Source organism: Anopheles gambiae, chromosome 3, assembly GCF_943734735.2.
Source record: "Anopheles gambiae chromosome 3, idAnoGambNW_F1_1, whole genome shotgun sequence".
Classification (NCBI taxonomy): Eukaryota; Metazoa; Arthropoda; class Insecta; order Diptera; family Culicidae; genus Anopheles; species Anopheles gambiae.
The window spans coordinates 82,294,891-82,317,240 of NC_064602.1; the positions used below are offsets into that span (position 1 = coordinate 82,294,891).

The 22,350-nt window shown below is 42.8% G+C and overlaps 1 protein-coding gene and 1 long non-coding RNA gene across 3 annotated transcripts in view; both read right to left on the reverse strand.

Annotated features, from left to right (window-relative positions):
- Positions 1-163: 163 nt before the first annotated feature.
- Positions 164-929, reverse strand: LOC133393090 (uncharacterized). Its single transcript, XR_009766000.1, has 3 exons — positions 769-929; positions 597-686; positions 164-529 (listed from the first exon to the last, which is right to left on the reverse strand). It is a non-coding gene; the product is annotated as an uncharacterized LOC133393090 (long non-coding RNA).
- Positions 930-3,124: 2,195 nt separating this feature from the next.
- The window catches only part of LOC1278243 (MOXD1 homolog 1), a 59,299-nt gene continuing 40,073 nt past the window's right edge, over positions 3,125-22,350 (reverse strand). For both annotated transcript variants that reach the window (XM_061658202.1, XM_061658203.1), the window contains exons 3-7: positions 10,176-10,328; positions 6,643-6,935; positions 4,351-5,029; positions 3,568-4,098; positions 3,125-3,480 (exon numbers count right to left, since the gene is read on the reverse strand). In XM_061658202.1, the coding sequence (XP_061514186.1) occupies positions 3,292-3,480; positions 3,568-4,098; positions 4,351-5,029; positions 6,643-6,935; positions 10,176-10,328 (1,845 nt within the window). In that variant the 3' untranslated portion in view covers positions 3,125-3,291. The remainder of the gene's footprint in view (positions 3,481-3,567; positions 4,099-4,350; positions 5,030-6,642; positions 6,936-10,175; positions 10,329-22,350) is intronic.

The following is a 22,350-nucleotide window of genomic DNA, read 5'->3' on the forward strand; positions in this document are numbered from 1 at the left end:
GATCAGGGTGAAAATTCGTTGAAATTAGAAAACCGTCTGCCTTTTGTTTGCAACTACGAAAATTTTCGACGAAATTACCGGCCTTAACCTTACTTCCAGCAGATGAATGGGGCTTCCCTTTTCCGTTTCTCCAAAAGCCCAACCATAAATCAAACGTTTTGAGTTACGTTTTCTAAATGTGCTTTATTTGCTGTACGCCACCCTTAATTATTCCTCGTCTTTTTTAAAGCTAGGATAATGATCTTTCAAAAACTGTTTCAAAAATCGCCGCTGCTGCTGCACCTCCATGAGCGGTGGCAGCAATTCCTTCCGATCTTCGTGCAGAACCTCCCAGACCTCCGGGGGACAACGTACGCCGTAGCGTGTCCGGATCAGGGTTTTAAGCACATGTAGCCGGAGCAGCTCACTTTCCACATATAATACAACGGCACGTGCACTCGCCTGTTGAGGATTTACGTCGGATGCCTCCACGCTCGACTCCAGGATCATGGCCCGGACCCTTTCCAGCCGTTCCGATATACCATACATTCTGGAAGTTGGCAAACATGCTATCATTTAGCGAGGTTAAGCTTCGTCGGAGTGCTTACTGATCTTACCCTAAAGAGTGATTTCCTTGCGCTGATTACGAACGAAGTAATGGCCGATCTCAACGACCAGCAGCGGTGTTGCGTTTTCCTTGAAAGCAGCTATGTATTTACAACAATAGCAAAGGTTTGGGAAGAGTTAAAATTGTCCTCATCAGCAAATATCGAACAACTCACAACTTACTTTCAATGAAATGAAAACAATCCGTGCTGAGGATGTGCTGTGTTCCAGGAACGCAACCAAGTTCAACCGTACTGAATAGCTGAAGCCTACCGAATGAAGACGATTGATAGTTTTGAAGCTTGCTCGCTCTATCGGACACAAACTTAGTCGGCGCTCTAGCAGCAATCGAACACGACATCCGACACGAACAAACCCATATAATCATATGGAGGTGCACTGTGCAAACAAACAAACAAGACAAACATGTCAAATCCCATACATTTTTCATGTTCGATGTCGTGTTCGATTGGTGCTAGAGCGCCGGGTTAGAGAGCGGTACTTGTTCCGACGCAATGCGTTGCGATTTTGCCAAAATGTATGGGATTTGACAGACGCATGCGTTAACGACGCACGACGCAGCGTCAAAGTAGAAAAATTTCTATTTCGACGCACGTCGTGATGCGTCTGTCAAAATGGTTTAACCATATCGGGTGAAAATCGATATTTTTTCACGTTACATTGTTTCGAGCGCAATTGGACGTGTAATTGGACTACTAAATAATTTTATTAACAAAACAAAATTAATGTAGAGAAAGTAATTTCGTAATTGCTGCAAAACAGATGTGTGTGGGTCAGTATGCAATATGCAATAAAAAAGCGAAAACATGCTTTGCACTGTTTTGAGCAGAACTGGAAATGATTTTACAGTTGTAATTTAACATTATAATCACTTCAAAACCTATAAATAAGAGGCATTATCGAAACAAGTACCAAGCCCTTAGCCAGCACAATTCAGCATCTTGCGTAGTTGCTTTTTCAAATTATGCTAAAAGCACATACAAATCGGTTTCATCGTAGCTTTTGCTTAATAGTGGGGCAATAAAAAAGAGTAGTACGAAAGAGACAGCATTGCGCGGAAATATTACATTACAAGTGACATACGCAAACAAGTATTTGATTTATTGATTTTTAGCTTTATTTTACATCGAGTTTCTTAATTTTTTACCACAGCTACACTACATTTGAGTTCGGGTCTTAAAACTGTAAACATTACTACATCGTTTATCTTACAATAGCTTGTACGCATTGTGGTTGGAACTAGCTTCAGTATCGCACTACTGATCCATTAAGTAGTAACATTAAAGTCCTGCCTATTCGTGGCCGCTTGTCGTTTACCTATGCGCCGCCTTCCCACCTATCGTACCTTCGTAGCAGGTGTGTGCGTGCGCGCTTTAATTAATATCTAACGATACACCTAACGATCGGCAGCTTCTCACTCGGTGAGTATCTGTCGAGAAACATATCGAAAGACACACTACTGTCTAGCTTAATATCCTTTGCTAACGTATCGAGCTTTTGCCCTGTTTTGCGTGAGAGCGATTGTGATGACGATTTTAAACTTTGGCATTTCTAATCCCGTCCTGGCCCGCACTGCTCAATTCGTCTAACTTGAGCCAACCTTAACCAAAAAGTTCTAATCTTAAGGGAGCCTTTCTTTTCTTTCTGAATGGGCATGTGTTTTAAAATGTACAAACGACTTCCTGTTATCTCTGCCCGGGACTATACATGAAGACTCTTTTTAGCATTAGGAAAGAATTGCCCCTGGACTTACATTGAAGCTGCTTTTTTTGCGGGTCCAAAGAATGCGTGAATCAACCTTATTGTTTGCTGTTCAGAGAAACAGGTTCGTTCAGTTTTATCGCCCAACATTCAATCAATGGTTGGCCCCCGTCGCCAGAAGCCTATAGCGAAATGACTTTCATCGCTCGAGATTAGTTTCGCGCTTGAGATTTTCCCCTTACAGCCGAAACGTTCTCGATAGCAGCAGACCAATGTGTCTGGGTTAGAAAGCAGCGGAATAATACTAACGATAGCATAATAACGCCCATCACACAATAGAGCTAAGTAAATAAATTAGAGAAAATTATGGTAGTCGAGCTTGCTAAAACTACATTCTTGCGGCAGAATGTGGGAAAATGCGGGTAGAACTTGGTGACCGACCCGAGGACAGGGGGAGCGCAATTTTGGACGCCTTGATTTATACTTTCCCTCCGTTCGCTCTGTTGTGCAGAGAGAAAGAGAGAGAGAGAGAGAGAGCGGTAAGGGGGAAGAATCTAATCACCCCAATAAGCGCTTTGAAAGGTAGTGCAATAAATAAAAGTAAGTATAAGTATTTAGCCGGTCTCGTAGTACAGTCGTCAACTCGTACGACTTAACAACATGCCCGTCATGGGTTCGATCCCCAAATAGACCGTGCCGCCATACGTAGGATTGACTATCCTGCTATGGGGGGAAATCAATTAGTCACTGAAAGCCAAATCCCACTAGTGGTACAGGCAGGCCTTGACCGACAACGGTTGTTGAGCCAAAGAAGAAGAAGAAGTATAAGTAACAGTGTGCCGGTCGCGGGACCGCATTCAACAAGCAACCCCCTCTGCTCTTCGTTGAGAGCGATTTCCCGTCAGAAGTCGCAGGGAGTCAGATTTTCCACGAAACGCAACTTTCACCCCCAAGTCGTTGGTGATGGATGGTGGATGGTAGGTGCTAATGGTAGTCGCCCGTACAAAACCGTCGATACAGTATTAATAGGAAGAGCACGAGCAGCTTCGTGCTGGACATCTGTTTGGTCGCGGCGGAGGTGTGGTCCGCAAACTCCATGAACAGATGGTACGGGCATTGGCTCGGTGCCTTCACGAACGTGTCAAAGACGGGATACTTAAATATTTCCGACGCCTGCGAAAGGGAGTAAAAGGAGCGTGTATTAGAGATGGTGTGTTGTTTGGCATGAAAGCTTCGTTTTTTTCCGTGCGTAATACTTACCACAGAAATAGAATCGCTCGAAACGCGACAGAACGTCATGTGCTTCCCGGTCAGGATGCTCTGCTCGACGCGCCTCGTAAACAGTGGCTCCGACCAGGGCAGCTGGTTCAGGTGCGACAGGAAGGTGCGGTCGTGAAACTCGACCGGATCGGATATGATCAGCTTGTTCAGTATCGATTCCTTGTACAGCACGTCCTCCTCGTCAATGACGCTGTAGTCTTTCGCATTCTGCAGCGCCTTGATTGCGAGCTGGTTCTGCTCGTCGTCGACGTCACCGCCGGGTGCGAAGTTGGGAAACACGGTCGTCGGCAGCAGGTCCAGTATGTTGCCATTGTACAGGAACAGATTCTCCACGTCGGTCATGTTCATTGCGTAGAACTGAAACACGCCGAACGTTTCGAAGAACTCTTTCACCGGCGTCATGCTGTAGCAGCCGGCTAGTTCGATTTTCGGATAGTAGGTGATGAACGACAGGCACATCTCCTGCTTGGTCGAGTAGCCACCGAGCGTGGGCCGTCGTCGACCGACAGTCTGGCAGAACCGGGGGGACAAGAAAGGTTACATTATTGTTTAATTTATTACATTCTGGGGGATGATGATGATGAGTAAGGCGTTGAAAAGCTCTTAACAGTATGCTTTTGCAATGCGGGTTGCATACTGTTTGGCGCACTTTTATCGTTTTTTGGTTTTAAAAAACTCCAAACGTACGTTTAGAATGCTTTTATTCTAAAATAAATTGTTTAAAAAAATCACCCATAGCGGCATGTGCCACGGTTTGCTTACCTCGTAGGCACAATCGGTAATGAGATAGTCTCCCGGCAGTACGCTCGTTTCGTTTTCCAGCTGGCGGACCTGCTGGAAGTTATGGTTGTAGTTGTCGTCCTCCACGATCCGTGGCAGCTCCTTGCCGTCCCGCACATGCCGCAGCTTCATCTTTCTGCCCGCCACGTGCGAGTGCAGTGCGGCCGACACGATGTTAATGCCCTCGGCCGGAAAGACCGCCCCGGTGCAGGACGGACCGCAGATGCCGACGTTGCGGTACAGCTTCTGGCCGGGCGGAATCATCTGCGTGTCGGACACGGACACGCCGGATATCATCATGCCGGCGTCATGCTTGCGCACGTGGCGCGTATAGTGGATACGAAAGCCGGAATGGTCCAGCACGCGCTTGGCGCGCGGATTGTCGTAGTGCACCTCGAGCATGTAATATTTCGGCGCGCCCTTATCGCCCCCGATCGGGATGCCGATGTGCTCGGGCAGGAACTGGCCCGATGCACCGACGCCCCAGGTAGCGATCGGTGTGATACACGAGTCCCAGTCGCGGGGCGTCAGGAGATTGCTGTTGCAGACCGCCCCGCTGCTCTTTACCCACACGTCCCAGGAGTTCGGGTCGGAACCGGGGTACGAGTTGGTGGAACACTCGAACAGTGTCATGTGGTGAACCAGTGGCTGTTTCGTGGAGCTGCAAAAGAACAAAAGGTGGGGAGATTAAATTATAGATTAAAAAAAGGACTTTCGGGATGAGGCCTAGGATGGTTTTAGGCGAAGGATAAAGATGAGGCCTTTCCGATGAAAGTTGGTCGTGCGTCTCTACAACAACGACTTGTATGTAGATACGGAGACGAGGTAATCTAGTCCAGAGTTCTATGTATTTCGTTGCACATGGCAGCCACACAATGAGCTGGGTGTGATGGGAGACATCAATCAAAATGCTAAAATATGACCTTCATTTACAAGCACCGGAACAAAGCACGAGTCCTATTTCAATCCAGGCGAATCCCATTCAACTACCTGGTACGAGAATAGCTAATTAAGCTCACACGGATATGATGGGTTGATTAATTTAAATTATACTGTCCTATTCCTGCCCGTTTGGATGCCTGATTTGATGATCTGTGGGGCACACGCTGGTGGCAGTAATTCAATTCCCTATCCAGGACATCCAAATTTCAAACGGCATTGCATTTTGCGAACCCCAGAATACGCTACAATGCATTGTTTTTTTGCGCAAAAATGTGACACGTTCGATGATAATGTTTCATAATGAGCTTGGCCGTGCCTATCAATCATCAGGAGAGCCAAATATTTGCCCCCGTATGAGAGATTGTTTAGTCATTATCTGGAAAATCTAATCCATTCAAAATGGATGAATTATTCATTTCATAATAGTGATATGTGATAGTGTCTCCCGTTTTGTGATCAATCATTAAATGCCCCCGGCGTGGCATTGTGCTACTTCCACAAAAGTGCTCCACAATGATTTAAAGCCATCGATAAGGCAGTGAAGTAGAAATGTCGTGATAATGTGACCTCAAACAAGGTTCAGAAATCTCTTCGGGCCAGATTTAGCTGACCGAAAGAAAAGGTTCGAAATAGACTTTGCATCGCCCCACGGACGGTTAGATACGCGCACGAGACCTGGAAAGCACTCATCCGTGGCGAGTTGCATGCGCAAAATTGGCGGAGAAACAACCGACCGATCGACCAGCCCGGGACGGTCTTTGGGGGAATTAGGCAAAAAACCGGCTCCGCAGATAACATCTTTACCGGCCGGCCACAGTCTCTCTGCAGGTGACAGCAGGAAGTATTAGCCAGAGGTTCCCTGGGACTGTTTTGTCCATTCGCTCCTTCCTCCCTCCAGGTAAACAAAGAATGTGGAAGAAACGTGCGATCAAAACGAATGATACCTTTGCCACACAAAAGCGGACGACCTTCTCCCCTCATCGGTTAATAAGGGTCTATCTTTTGCTCTCAAAAAAATTAATTCCAAAAGCCTAGAGCCTCAAGCCGTAGGCAAATCTTGGGGACATCTTACACTCTTTCCGTACCACACACCTGCCGGGTTTTTTGTTGATTTACTGCTTAATTTAGTGGAAACGGTTATGCAAATCTATCTCTGTAGACATTGCGGATAGAACAGGTACACTCCGGCAGGCGAAGAAAGACAAGTGCGTAGCAACATTTGAAACATATCCTACTGTGATGAACTCCAAAAATGGATGCCCAACGAACTGTGCACTAATCTGGTAGCATACAGTTATCCGTTCCGTTCTACCAGCAACATTCTTTCCTTACCTTTCCTTCGTCAGCAGTGCCTCGTAACCGATGATGTGATGCTTCTCGCGCAGTGTCGGTGCCTTCAGTATCTTGCACCAGTACAGCGTATCCATGCTCGTATCGATGGACACGTTCTTCACCGTCACGTCCCATTGCCGCAGGTCGTCCCGTTGCAATGCATCCGCCGGTCGGCGAAACATTGGACCGAGAAAGTGGATCGACCGGGCGCCACGGTTACCGCTGTGCCCCTTTAGACTGCCGGCTACCGGGTCCCGGTCACCGTACGACCACAGGATCTTCATCGTATCGGACTGTGGAAATATGGAAAAAAAGATATGGTGGGAAAGATTAATTTACGACCCGAATCGAGAATCACGGTAGAGAGGAAAGAAGTGTCACCGAGTAGAAGGACGTGTGACAAAACCATTCGTTCGCTCGAGAGTGAGTGTTAGTGTAGGAGTTGGAGTTTGAAGTTGTCAAATTCATTGAAGAATGCATTTGACAAGGATTGAGTAAGTTTCAAATGAATTTTGATACAATCGATTGGAATTCTTGGTACTACAACACGTTGATAGTTGGATCACCTGGAATGGTAGTTACTATGGTGCTTACAGGGTTTTCCAAGTCAGTTTCGAATGTAAACATTGTTATTCACCGCATTCAAGATGTTTTTCAACAGCTGTCAATTTGGTGTGCTTGCTTCATAATGAAATTTCAGTTTCAACACATGATTTTCAACACATAACAAAGAACTTTTAGGCGCAATCCAGCTTGAGGCGTGTGAAAAATCATGCTGAAGAAATTATAAATTATGATGATGAAAATGAAATATCAGTTTGATGTGGATTAACATATTGCACGTAGTGATTACCAATGTCTACATTCGAAAGTGACTTGGAAAACCCTGTAAGCACCATAGTTTTGTTCTTTTAGAGCAACAGCTTTAGAGGAAACAATCCACTAGAAAGTTAGAGAGGATGTAGTAAACGGATCCTATTGCAAAGAACGTAAAATGCAGTATGTATTTACTGTTCGTTGCTTTAGTTAAGATACTCCGACAATATCACAGATTCGAGGGTAGTACATAGTTTTGAATGTCACGCACAAATGTACCCAAGCATGAAAGGAGAGATTTGCTTGAAGAAGTTGTGCACCACTTCCCACATGAGGCAAGTTCCGATGATAAGATTCTTAAAGCATATAAGAAAATCATACCGTGCACTCAGTAACATGACTAGATAAGTATGAAGATCCTTTTTCCCTCTGGGGGGTTTTGTATCCTTGATTGGATTCCATCTCAAAAGTGTGCTTCAGTTGAGAAGGGGGTTGCAATTTATTATGGACTAATAACATATGTATGTGTACTTATGGTAGCGAATCTGTTCAATCTCTTATTAATCCCGATCTCTCGCTTGAAGCTTATGTTTTTTAATTCAAAAACTTGTACAACAATCTTGCATATTACTTTCTATGTTGTCGGTTAAAACCCTATCTTCCGAAGGCATTTTCGGTTCGGAGCTAAAACTTTCCGAACGCAAGTAACCCATCTCAAACACCTCTACAAACCGATAAAGATCGTACCTTTGTCAACCTGTTGCCCTTAACGCGCTGAATAAATTATTGTGACTTTTACCCTGACCACAAATTTACCGAACATCTTTTTTGTTGTTTGCGCTTACGCTTTTTCTTTTCCATTTTCAAAAGCTGTTCGAGTGTTTAAGGAACTGTTGTGGAGAAGTAGAGGAGAAGTAAACCGCGAGAGAGTAAAAATATATACGCGATAAGTTTATAATTGAGGTGAATGAAATGGAAAACTTTTAATTTTCTCTGTTTGCCTGTTTGTTGGCGTTGCTTTTCCGCCTTGATGCTCTGGTCTGCTTAATGGGGAAAGTTTTACACCACTGTTTTAATATTGTAACGCCGACCCGCTCCTTCCGACGATGATTATGATGATGGCGGATTTTTTCATAAACCTATCCCTGATCGCGGCCATCCGCCAATAAGGGATGATAAGGAATGCTAAAAATAACATTACGATGTTACACAAAAAAACGAAAGCAGCCTTTTGAAATAGTTGAGAATAGCTGTTAGAAATTTGCTGTGGCGATTTGTGATAATTATAAAGCATTTGAAAGAGATATAAGAAATAAGAGAAAGAGCAGCGGCAACAAATTTGTGGCGAAAATTTTTAAAGCGTCTACAATCTGGAACTATTTATCTCGTCTAGGTTATCGTTCTAGGAAACAGCTTCGTGGTATAAGCGAATACCCACAAGAGCTTCCCTGTTCGCTATAAATTTAAAATCGATTGTAACGGCTGGATGCAGTGGGACTAGATTTGGCACATTCATGCGCTAGAATCACGTGTAGGCATATTTTTTTATTCCGTCTTAGATAAAACACTTTCGACGTGACAAAGAGTACAATTTTATCTGGAGAGTGTGCCTGTTTGGCTGGAACAAAAAGGGTTGGACGCAAAAAATTTGAAAAAAAATCATTCATTTTCAGTATCTTTGCTTGATTTTCGTGTAGCAAGTTTTTTCCACACTATAATCCACAAAGAAAAAACTCCAAAGATACCATAGACCTGACACATTGGCGTTTTTTCTCTAGAGGGTCCAAACTGTCCAAACTGCTCCATGTTCGCTTAACTGCTCTACTGATACTGCATGTACTGTTTTCAGCTTGCTGAGTGTAGCAGGCGTATGTGCCTTGCCGCCTGTTACAGACGTCGAACGACGTACACAAGAGTTTTGTGATAGTGGCTGAACAGGAGAAAAAAGGTCAAACATAAATGACAGTTTTGTTTGACATGAATAGGAAAAAACTGGACTAGCAAATATGAAGCGATACAAATAAATGGATGTGTGCAACAGAGTGCATGACACTGTACCGGTTACTAGGACGATAATATGGTCGTGTTAAGAATGATAGGAAAAGAAAATGGAAGCCCTTGTTGACGATTCGTTTTATGATGAATGAGTGCAAATTTTGCAAAAATGTCAGGCGTAAAAATGTAAAAATATTGTGTTTACTTGGAACAGCATTTGAATACAAATTTTTGTAGTTTGTGCAATCAAAGATGATGTAAAAGATTAAAATAAAAAAAGTGCTTTAGATACTATAAAAACTATACTAATTTTTCTAGTGAATTGTATTGAGCGCCCAAAAGAATCTAAAATATTTGTTTTGATGCTTTTGATATTTGTTCATCGCTTGCAAGGTTTTAAAGCGCATTTAAATTGACATTAAGATCAGTACAGGGTACAGCATACATTTAGGCGCTTAGCTTAACAATAGAGCTTATGATTGATGAGGTTGATGGACCGACAGAATGGGGTTTGATGGTTTGACAGAATGGGATATGCTTTCCCATTCCATAGGCAGTGTATTATTTCAAACAATAGAAAATAAATGAATGAATTAGATTATCGGATTTAAAAGCGTCAATAAATTACATACATTTAGGCGCATTTATAACAAACATCGAAAAAATGTTATCAAACTATAGAAGTTAAATGAGTGAAAAGCTAATTTCTACAAAATACTTACACCAATGATTACATCGTGAGGATCACACGTCTCAAGTGCCCGCCGGAAGGTAACGCTAGTGTGCGTTAGGTTCTGGAATCCACTCTCGATGTGATAGTTTTGCGTATCGTCCTGTACCGGCATGTGATGATTGTCTTTCGAACCATGGCAATCCTGCAAAAGAAAAGAAAGAAATATTGGTTTACAACGGTGATATTTATGTTGGTTGGCTATGGATGGAGAGAAAAAAAAAGATAAAATTATACATTTTTAATCTCTTGGAGGAGCAGAACACAGTATGGCCAAATTTATGAATCCCAATTAATATCACTTGTTAAGCCATTTCGGTAAATTTTCCTTCCTTATTTAACCTTCGAACTTGGGAGCTTAACGCATCACAGCCTAATGTATACCACCTCTCCCCCGAGTAAAGTATGTTTCAACCGGAAAGGCAAGGGTTCGAAAAACAAACAAAACCCTTCGGAAATGGTGCATGTGCTTACATTAAAGCGCTGTGAGTCTTAGAAAATCTTGCGCTTGCCACTAAATGGATGACTGTAAAGGGAGGAGGGAGTTTCCTGCTCCGTCATAAAGCTCCCGGAAATATGAAGCATTTCCGGTTCCGGGTCATTGGAAGCGATTTGCTAACCGGATCCTTCCCCCTCACTGTCCTGGATCCTGTACCGTAATTAATTAGCAAACCAAATGAAGGCACTATACACCTCCCGAGAGACAGTCCGGAACTGGGCAGGTTTTCCTGTACCTGTAATTAGCTTCATATTTACTGTTCACCTCCAGCGACGGTGGTTGTGCGTGTGTACATTAGGTTTCGGTGAAATGGCGGTTTCGTGGAAAATCGAAGAAAAAGTGAAAAATCGACGAAGCTAAAGCTTCCTTTTAAAGAGCACACACTTCATGCTTTACTATCCCTCTTTTTTATCCTTGTTTCCTCTCTGCTCAGATATATTGACACCATTTTCTCAAGTTCAATGTCTAATTTCTGTACCGTGCAAAACGAAGCTTGAAAAGTGTCCGGGCGCTTCTTTTCAGACGCGGGCAATCCACTTTCAAGGAAATCTTTTCCCCCATTGTACCGTGCGCGATCGTGCCCGAGAGCAGGATTTTCTATTTTCGCCCGGTAGAGACGTAATGGTACAATTTTTCCGATCGATAGCAGCGCAGCAGTAGAAAGTTTTCCAATAATTTTAGCAGCGCGTCAGCACTGCTGAACACGGGGATGTGCTGGAATTTCCCTAACTGACTAGGAAAGCTTTAAAGTTTTCCTGTTTCTGGGAATTTCTTTTCATTCACCACATCCGAAACAAATAGCCGCCAGCGTGGGGAAGAAATTTTTATATGTTTTTTTAAATTTGTTTCAAAAGTTTAACAACTTTTACTGTGGAAATGTCTGAAAGAAACCAGTAGTAAATTTAAATTTATTTATTAAACTTTGTTGTTTATACATAAAAAAAAACATTCTTGTGCTACGAGCATGAAAATTAAAATTATAAATTTGAATGTTTTTCGGTATGATGTCCATAAATACATTGCTTATTTTCTGACAACTTCCTACACGTAGGCAGTATACTTCTTCTCGCTTTCTACTCACTCCGCCCAGTTTGTAGCGTAAATATATATTTACGCTACTTTATGATGCACTTGTGAGGATATGAGATGTGGAAAACTTTGATCATTTTAGGCAACACCAAAACATAGGCCGAAACAGCGCACAGCACGTGGTCGGAAACCAAACTTTTAGCGTTTGGACACACGCGTTCCGCGTTCCGTTTCAACAAGTGTGAAAAAACAAAATGTGCCAAGTCTTTGCTATCGGCAGCCGCACGATTCTTAGAATGACGCTTTTCTTGGCATTGTATTTTTGCTTTTCTTTCCAGTCGGCACGCTAAAACTTTCTCCGCCAAAGAAGCGGGACTTGAGGCGGAAAAATAAATTTGTCTACCATAAAATATTCGAACAAAAAATAAAAACTAACATAAAAAAAGCAAGAAAGCAAGAACCAGCCCAGTCAAGCGAGTAGCAAAACCGCAGGACCGCTTCGCGTTCTGCGCTAGACAACTTCCTGGTTCCCTATTTTTACCGGTTTTGGTGGGTTTTTCGGTTTTCTCGTCTACCTATGGAGTGTGCGACGACTACGACGGTAGCACATTTTCCTCCGTATGAAAACAGCAAATCGATGCGGTAAGGAGGAAGAGTTTATTCTGTTTATTCGACTTTGCTGCTATTTTTAGACCTCTATCGCTATTTTATGATAAGCAAACTCACGTGTATACTAAATACTGCAGCAAAGCTTACAACAAAATTTGCCCGACTAAATCAACTATCTCAGTCATAGTTAAACCAGCTGTCACATCCTTTTTAAAGCATCCGTAAAAGCGAGCAAACACAGATCGAGTGTGTTTTAGTTTTGCCTGATACGGTAGTGAACGTGGGGAAAACCTTTCCGCTGATCGTCAAATATTCATTGTTCTGCATTCCGCTGGCTGTCCTTTATCCGAAAGGTACTGCTATGCTAGGTTGAGAGCTTTTCTGGGTGTAATGGAAACTACTGTTTCAACTTTGACGCGTTTCTGTTTCTGGAATATTTTGATCGAGCAAAGTCGTCGGAATCGACAATGGCGATGGAGAATTTGCTATGAAGTACAAAAGTGGCGTATGTGCATTATTTATATACATCAATTATAGATCGAGCTCGTAACGTGAATCAGGACGTTTTGCGGTACTTCCAAAGAATTTGAAAATATGTTTAATATTCGGAGAATTTTTAAAGCCCCACTTTGCGTTAAAGTTTAAAGTTTGCCCACTTTGCGTTAAATTTCACTACTTGTACTAAAACTAGTTTATTGGCTCTAAGTAATCGTTACCTTATAAACATTAAGGTAAAAGGCTTGCAAAGCGCCTAAAGGTATGCAAAATGAAGATGTAAAACAGTTGGAGTAGAAATTTCTAACAAACAATTTAAATGAATTTTCTTAATTAAACTCATTCAAGTGGATTAAAATAGCAATAAACAACCATTTTAAGCACTCTCGTCCTCAAATAATTTCTACTTTATAACTCCGGTGAGAGGTAAAAATCATAATAAATCATGATTTTGTATACATTTAGGCGTATCGAAATTTTAACATTTTCCGCGTAAACCAACGTGCAATTACAAAAAAGCACAGTTACCATCCTAGTGCATTTTGTATTTTTCTTTTCAATCCTTAAAACAGTATCCCAACAAATATTTGCACCGCGTATTTGTACATGCCTGCTCGATTCAATGAAATGGAGCGTAAAATATGAAGCAGCGGTACACATGAACACACACCCCGATGCTAACGTGCAAAATTGCCGAATTCAATTATAATTTAACAACATTCTGTACTTTGGTAGTTGATGCAGATTTTTGTTTTGTTTTAATCCTTTGCTTCCTGTTTCGCTGTTACTAATTTTAAACGGTTCGTTTCGGTAGCGAAAGGATTATGGGCAATAATTGCGAAACTCAATCCACACAGTTTGGGGTGCAATAATCTGCAATCGAGCAAATTGAATTCGATACCGGGGCGGCAGTTTGATGGGATCGGTTTTGTGAGGAAACATATAGTAACGCGGTAGTACTCAAGTGGGGTGTGTATTGATATAAGCATGCTGTAATATGGCCATGTGAAAATGTTAATTTGTACATTTTCGGGGTAGAAGGATAGCACACAGTTCTTTATTGTGATTGTGAAACGCATACAGTAGAAGCGAGCAAAATACACCAAAGCTCCAATTATCAGCCCGTGTTCTTATCGAGCAAAATGATTGTCTATCTTTACGACCGGACGAGATACACAACCAACCCGGATTGATTCATTTCATCTAACTTTTCTCCATTTGCCGGTCCGGATTTGGCGCTACATTTTCCATTTGCTCTTCTTGCTATTCGTGAAATATTATATCCACCAGCTCGACAAACTCTTTCTCGTACTCCTGATACACAACCACCGAAAAAAGGGATACCATTACCCGAAAACACTCGGCCCCGTTTCGCGCGGTGATAGTAGTTTGAAAAACAAATTAAGCCAACGCTGAAGCGAAAAGGAAGAAATCTGGCATATTCTACCAACAATCATCAATTTTGTGGCTGCGGTTTCCACTGCAATGCTCTCTCTCCTCCATCGCATTTCCAATCAATCGCCTATCCTTTCTTTGGACTATTCGCAATCGAACTTGGTGTGTGTGTTTGGCGGATTGGCGGCGCTTTTGGCTGTTCGAGAACCCAAGGTCAGAAGCTGCAGGGAGTGAGATACTGCTTTTACGAACATAAATAACTAAACTTACAGTTTACGGCAGAAGAAGAGGAAGCTTACATAGCGGGTGGTGTACGGAATTACGGTACTAAAAAGGGAAAACTACCCCGGAAGTGGGAAAGTTTCACTAATGGAGATATTTTCCCAAATCAGTGTGCCGGTGGGTTTACAACACTTTTCACCAGATCTCCCATTAGGGCATCGATTTCACGACACTTTAGGATGCTGTATCTAGCGAATGGGTTTAAAGTTCGGTTCCTTTTCCATTCCTTTCGTGTCGCTTTATGCCCCTATACTTGAGAGGGTGATTTTTCTACGGTGCGGTACCAAACCCGACGCCACGACACCCATCACTAGTGGAATATGCTTTAAAACCATACAGCTTATGGGTAAGTGGTAGCGCCCAGAAAGAAAGTTTGCAAAAGTTAATTTTGATCCTGTGCTCCCCCGAGCGCCCGAGCTTGCTAATGGTTGGAGAGTGCAAAAGTCGGTGAAATTTATTGAATCATAATCATAAGCACGACATAATTGATTGTCGGTCCTCAGTTCATCATCCCACTTTGGAGGAGGTGCAGAAAGTTCGCTTGAAAGCGTCAGTTAATATAAATGGCTGAGGTCATGGTTGGAATGGTTTTGCATCCTAGGTTAGTAACACTTCAACTTAAATAGCATTTTTATTGTTATTTTACACACATTCTCCTTTGCGTTTAATGAATGTTGCAAAGTTTTTTGCAAAAAGAGCAAACAGCTACGCGTCACGATATAGTTTTAAAATATTCATCATCCCTTTCCTTCATTTTGTGTGTTCCTTCCTATCCTATCACCTTATTTACGATGCATTAGCAAGCCAACGAAACTGGTTAGGAATTACACCCGACCCAAGCCACCACACCACTCGAACGATGATCCATTCAAACACGCACCATAAAAGCACAGCACCGGAGCGCAGCAACCAACATCATCCGTTTCATTCGTTTGGCACTAATATACATGGGCTAATCTGATCGGATCTTCGTGTTAGTGAAGAGTGAGCAATTAAAAGTTTACCTAACCATGTGGACGAATAGCAGGAGGAAGTTTACGGATTAAGCGAAACACGCAATGAAAGGAGCTGGACATGAAAGAACTATTGATCGGGTCTCTGGTGAATGCTGCTTGGCGTTGCAGCACACACGGGAAGGAACAAGTTTTGCACCTGCAGTTGGCGATGGATGCACTTTTTTGGGGAGATTTTCATTCATCGTTCTGGTCTGATGGTTCGGCCGAGGTTGGATATAAGCTATTGTAGCACGATGGCCAGTTATGGAGTTAAATTAAATGGTTTTTAATAGAGAGTTCTTAATTCACTCAAAAACTTGCATACCGATATAAGAACGAATATTAAAAGGTCAGTGTAAAGAATTGTTTAAACATATGCTCTTGTAAATATAATTTTGTTAAGCGGGTTGCATACTTTAGAGCGTATATCACACACTTAAATAAATTGCAAAAAAGATAAATACGTAGAAACATGCCACAGAAGCTTTTTGAATGTATTTTTGGCATAATACCAATAAAACAGTCCTCATTCTATACGGCATACAACACCAAAATGATAATGCGATCGTTTGACCCACCTCCTTGCTCGTTGTACATTTCCTATAGCTATTTTTTCTTACGACGAGTTAGCTAGCTACGAGAGCACGTCAGGAAACAAATTAAAATAAAATACATTCATTTATCCGTAGTGCGCGCCGGAGTAAGCTCCGCGGTAATTGATGACAGCAGAGCAGCAGCAACCAGGCACGCTCGAGGCGAGCGAATGTCTTGCACCAAATGTGCAGAAGCAGCTCGCCAAAATTGCATGCCTTAAATGCGTCCTCCAAAATATTGCCCTGCGGCCAAAAAAAAGCAAGAAACCAGCATCGTGGGCCAAGAGCAATTTTGTACAAAAGCTGCCCGGAAAGATGATTGCTGATTGCTTGATTGTTGTTCTTTCGGTCCGAATTTCGGTGGCCCAACGGTTCGCGTGTAAGCGGGAGATGACGAAACAGACGAGAAGAGCATCGAGCAAAGAACTTGAAAAAACGAAGTCAAGCAATCAGGCAGCAGGAAAATGTGCAACTTGCGTGCACCTAAACGCATCGTTCTTCGTCGTTTCGCTGAAGGTAGCCACCTTCAGGTGGCACCGGCAGCGCCACAGAACGTGTCCGAATCGAATGAATGGATGGGCAAAGATTGTAATAAGTTTTTGAAATCTTCAACGAAATCAGCAATTTTCTTGCACCTTCCAATTTCAGCAGGCGATGATGCTGGTTGCAGTTTTCTACCTACGCCACCAGAGCAAACTGTAGTGGAAGTTTGCAGAAGGTTTTGAAAACATTAAATGCGAACGCAGGAGCAAGGTTAGCTTTTTCATGCATTACACCAAAATAAAAAAAAACGTACTACAATATAACATCCCTACAACTGTACTAAAATACTATGCGCCTAAAGGTATGCTTTTTAAGTATAAAATTGTAAAAGCGCGTTTATAAACCATTAAACTCACTTTTCAGATAAACAAGTAAATCTTGCCGTTCTTAGACCATACCAGCAGCTATAGCGTTTGAGTTACAATTTTCCCCACGAGTGAATAAAGCCCCGCCGTTTCATCAACCAAATGTAACGATGTTGTGATGAAGCATAAAATTCAACTTCAAACTCTTCCGTAACTGGTTTCTGGTGTACCGATACAATGAAAACCAAAGTTTTCAGTTCACCATCAGTGAGCATCATCCAGGGGGCTTCTTATCAGCAGCGACCGAGAGAGCGAGGAAAGTATGAAGTCTGCTGTATGATAAAATCAACAGCAGAACCGCTCTCCACTAGCCTCGCGAATGATAAATGTTTGCTTATTTTTAACAGTGCTGTGCTATTGCTTTTCAACTAGTTTTCCTCTTCCTTTGCTGTGCGTTGTAATGTTGGTGATTGCTTTGAAAAGAAAAAAAAAACAAAAATGCACACAATTTCTCTGTAGTTTCTTGCATTTTGTTTTGCCTCTACCACAACCCATAAATTAAATCTCAGTCTCAATCGTTTCCGGTTTCCCCGCAGGAAAAATGAGCATCCCTAGGGAAGCACACCGACCGCCGACACGGCCAGCGTAGAAACATTGTGCCACACTACCAACCGAAGGACAGTTGCCTGGTTTCTTTGCCGATGGCTGAATGGCTGATGGCAAAAAGGCATATTTACATTATCATTATCATACTTTTGCAGTCGGGAAAGATATTTGGAGCGTTTGGTTGTTGGACTTTTATTTCCCTTTTTCTTTCTATCGTCACACTTACTGACGATGAAGTTCAAGGAACGAACGCGGGCCAGCTGGACGGAGGCAAGGCTTACGAGGATTGTGGTTGGGATATTTGGTATTTGAAAAACGAGAAGAAATAATAGGATGATAAATGGTGAAAGCAGCGAGTGGGAGCGGGAAGGGAGCCTTCGAGTTTTATTTCATTTTGCAGTGATCCATCGTTGCTGTGGCATCGCGTGGAAGGATATCTTCGCCACTGACCCGGAAATGATGAAAGAGGGAAAAAGGAGAGACTGTGTTTCCCTTACAATCGCAAAAGAATTATGTTCCGTGTTTTTAAAGCGCTGCTGACACAAAACAGGAGCTGTGCTTCAACAATCAATCTTCAGAACCTTAATTACATTGAAATGGACAGTTGATTGGGCCAATAATTATAATTAGGAGTGCACGGGCCCAAAAAAAAGCTTCACCAATTCAACTGATTATCTATTAATTTTTCATGAACAGTTTTGTGCACATCTTTATCGTAAACCCTTTTTTTGCTTATCGTGCCCTAAAATCTAAACAAGGGACGGTCGATTTCTCCCCCCCCCCCCCTAACCCGATCAATATCGATTTTTTACCGTAACGTTCGTCCCCACTGTTTTCCAAATGAATTTTACACCACACTCCGGGGACGGCCGAGAGGATGCTTGCCGTCTGTTGGCTGAGGATGCGCTGACGCTGCCCAATCCGCTGACCGTTTCATTGCGTTGAGAAACCTTGTCAGGCCCAAAAAATGCCATATCCACTGGGATTACTATCGGATTACCATCCCCAAAATGGTGGAAAAAGGGCATCGACAAATTTTGTGCGGCGTACAAAACAATGTGGAAACAACTAACACCCAGACGCACAGCAAAAAACGGATCGTTGAAACATAACGAAAACGAACCGACATTGATTAGTAATTGAAACCCGCACCCGGTAGTGAGGGAGCTGAAAGCACACGCAAGGATCGGAAACGATGCTGTAAAACTATTATTTCTGCCATTGGTTAGAAGTTGGCATTGGGTCGGGCGTGGTAATGGTGTGTGGACGGTATCGTAACAGAAATTGAAATTATAGTAAATTGCCATTTTATGAGGCTTTGATTTCGGTGAATGGTTTTACGATTTGGTTTTTATTGGATAATAGAGCAATAGAAATGCTAGAAAACAAAAACAACGGCGACAGATGTTTTTAGTACATTTAGTGCGCCTAAATGTATGCATTAGTCGAGACAAAATAGGCCAACGGTGTTAAATTATACCACTAAAAAGCACAATTTTTAGATTTATTCTAAAACAATTTGCAATTTTGAAAATAATGTATTGGTTGTTTTCCAATTACTTAGCAAGGGTAGTGAATTATGCATCAATGTTTCTAAGTAGCTTATGAGGCCAATAATGGGCAACATGTTTAGCGTAAGTAGTTTTAACAGCCGTCCATTTTAAATGCCCGATCAATCCAATTAAAATAAAATCCTATTAATGTCAAACACAAATCAATGCCGGCAAGCAAAGAACGCACTGACTTTATTAGAAACTCCATTAGTCCATTACATTTACAAATTGATCTACCTCAAGCACCCAGCGGTAGTAGCCCATCAGCAAGTACAAAAAAGTTATAAAGCAGGATTGCTAACCAGGAGGAGCACAGGACTCCCCCGGGAAGCCGTTAATTGCACACAACAGGACCGAAGAAACCTCCCGACACACTGCTGTATTGCCATGTGCTAAAACGCATGCTCCAGCTCGCAGCAGTTGCTTCCAGTTGCGAAAAGGTTATTTTAAAAATCCATCCCAGGCTGCCCCGCCCAGTCTTCCTGTGACTATTAGCTGGGAGACTTCATTTTCACCAAACTTTATGCTCCACTCCGCGCCACTTTATGGCGCATATGTTTCCGGTTTTACTCCAGTTTTAGTCCAGTGCGCTTCATCCATCCATCGTCTTTCATGTGCTGGGTTGAAGGTTTACGACGCTTTTTCGAAAACATATCGCGCGGTTGATGAATTGGCGAATGGCGAACGGTGTAGAAAAAGGGGAGCCAGCTTCCACTCAAAATGCGCCCGTTACGCCCGTACACACATATCTCATTTATTTGTGACCGTGTAGTATTTTTATTCTCCCTTTGCGCTGTTTCCTTGATTTAGCTTCTACACTCGACGGGAAGCTGACTCGTTTTTTCCCTGCACAGGACAGGGGAAGCGGTAGCTGGATATAAAATAACTGGCAGAACAGTGCTGCTTCTCTGCTGAGCCCTTACTGGAACTGGCAGGTTATTATTTTTCGCTTTTCTTGCTTCAAGAACCCTTTTGGAAAGGATGGTGCAGGCACGGATGTGCACGTGAGCTTAAATGCCGCGGAAGCGCGCAGAAGAGGCGCAAAGTAGCACATGCGAGCGTGAGAGAGCGTATGTGCTATTTGGCAATTGTTTCTGCTCAAGATCAATCAAATGCCCCGAATTGCAAATAAATGCCATGTACAGCGAAATGTGCGCTCGTTGACTGAGGAAATGAAAGGCTGACGTAATGAGAAAGGAGAATGCGAGATGAAAATAATTATTTGCTTTAAATAGTATTTCTTTAGCAAAACAAAAAAACTAAACTTTCTTCTGAAGCTTCAAACTCCCAACCAGCAAAACCGAAGCTATTGGAAAACTTTCCTGTGTGCCAAAGCGAGAGAGCATGTCTTTTTCTCTAGATTTTGGACGGCACAACGCCGATCGTGTGGCCTATGAACGAAAAACGGGAGAAGGGGAAACCGATATCCTTCGAGTGACACACACGCATGCATCTGCATGCGTATTCCGCTGAACCGAGACTACACATCTCTCTCGATCTCCCATGATTTTTCTGCTATCGCGCTCATCCGGGTGTTAGGCATCCTCAGTCTGTCCAGAACTTTCACTGTGGAAGGATGTGTTGGAGTGATGTGTGATTTCTTGTGCCACGTACTTTGCTCGTTTACGTTTTGTGCCGTGTTCCTTCTTCTTCAATTATGGAATGATTTATCCTTGTAAATTTCTAAGGTAAGTTTCTTATCCTCGTGTGTACTTCAATGGATACATTCAACTAACGCTTGTCGTCTAAAAAGTTACAGTGCACGCGCATGTTAATCGACGGTTGCCAACACCCAACCAGCAAAACCGAAGCTATTGGAAAACTTTCCTGTGTGCCAAAGCGAGAGAGCATGTCTTTTTCTCTAGATTTTGGACGGCACAACGCCGATCGTGTGGCCTATGAACGAAAAACGGGAGAAGGGGAAACCGATATCCTTCGAGTGACACACACGCATGCATCTGCATGCGTATTCCGCTGAACCGAGACTACACATCTCTCTCGATCTCCCATGATTTTTCTGCTATCGCGCTCATCCGGGTGTTAGGCATCCTCAGTCTGTCCAGAACTTTCACTGTGGAAGGATGTGTTGGAGTGATGTGTGATTTCTTGTGCCACGTACTTTGCTCGTTTACGTTTTGTGCCGTGTTCCTTCTTCTTCAATTATGGAATGATTTATCCTTGTAAATTTCTAAGGTAAGTTTCTTATCCTCGTGTGTACTTCAATGGATACATTCAACTAACGCTTGTCGTCTAAAAAGTTACAGTGCACGCGCATGTTAATCGACGGTTGCCAACATCCAGCAAAACGATCGACAGAAGGAAAACGGTGTCCGGTTTTAAAATATAAAGGTAAGCGTTTCTATAATCCTATGTGCAAAATATTGTTTAGTTTGTTATAAAAACATGGATTAATTATTGGTTAATTTTCATCAACAGGATTTCATTACAGCTCTTTCGTAGAAGAGCGCACTTCAAGGACGCCTAGGATACGGCTAAACATGCGCAGCACCAGTCCGTGACGTCATTTCCAGACAGGCGCCGGCTGAACACGCGCAGCACCAGTCGAGGATGTCCTAGCGCAGAGGGTAGAAGGAAGAACGAGAGGAAGGGTAACAGAAAGCAACCGCAGCATTTGGAAGGGGTGAAGCATCCTGCCGTATACAGAGTGTGAGTGTGCCAAAACGCATGTGGAAAGAGTAACACCAATAAATAGCATGCGAAAGTGTGCATAAAGCAAAAAGAAAAAGCGTCACTACTACAACCAGCAATCCGAAAATATAAGGGGAGGGATAAATACAAATGTATGCGTAAGCAGGACCAACAATCCAAGCATTTGAATGTGTGCGTCGGTTTGTGCCGTGCTGAAAGTTTTTACTTTAGCTGCTGCTAGTGTAAAAACTTAAGGAAAGCTTAAAGTAAAAATTTTTTACACGGGGCGCCTTCGGAAATTGTTGGCTGGGCTAGTGATGGAAAAAAAGAAGTTTTTGTCGGAATTGAATCGATTCCGGAATCGGTTCCGGAGTCAACTCCGGAATCTGCTCCGGTGTCAACTTCGGAATCGGTTCCGGAGTCAACTCCGAAATCGGCTCCGGATTCGGCTCCGCAATCGACTCCGGAATCGACTCCGGAATCGGTTCCGGAATCGATTCCGGAATCGGAAACGGCTCCGGAATTGATTCCAAACACAAAAGGTCGGAATCGGAGCTCTCACCACTAATTCAGAAACATGCTGCCATCTGTCGGAAAACTACGAAATCAATGTC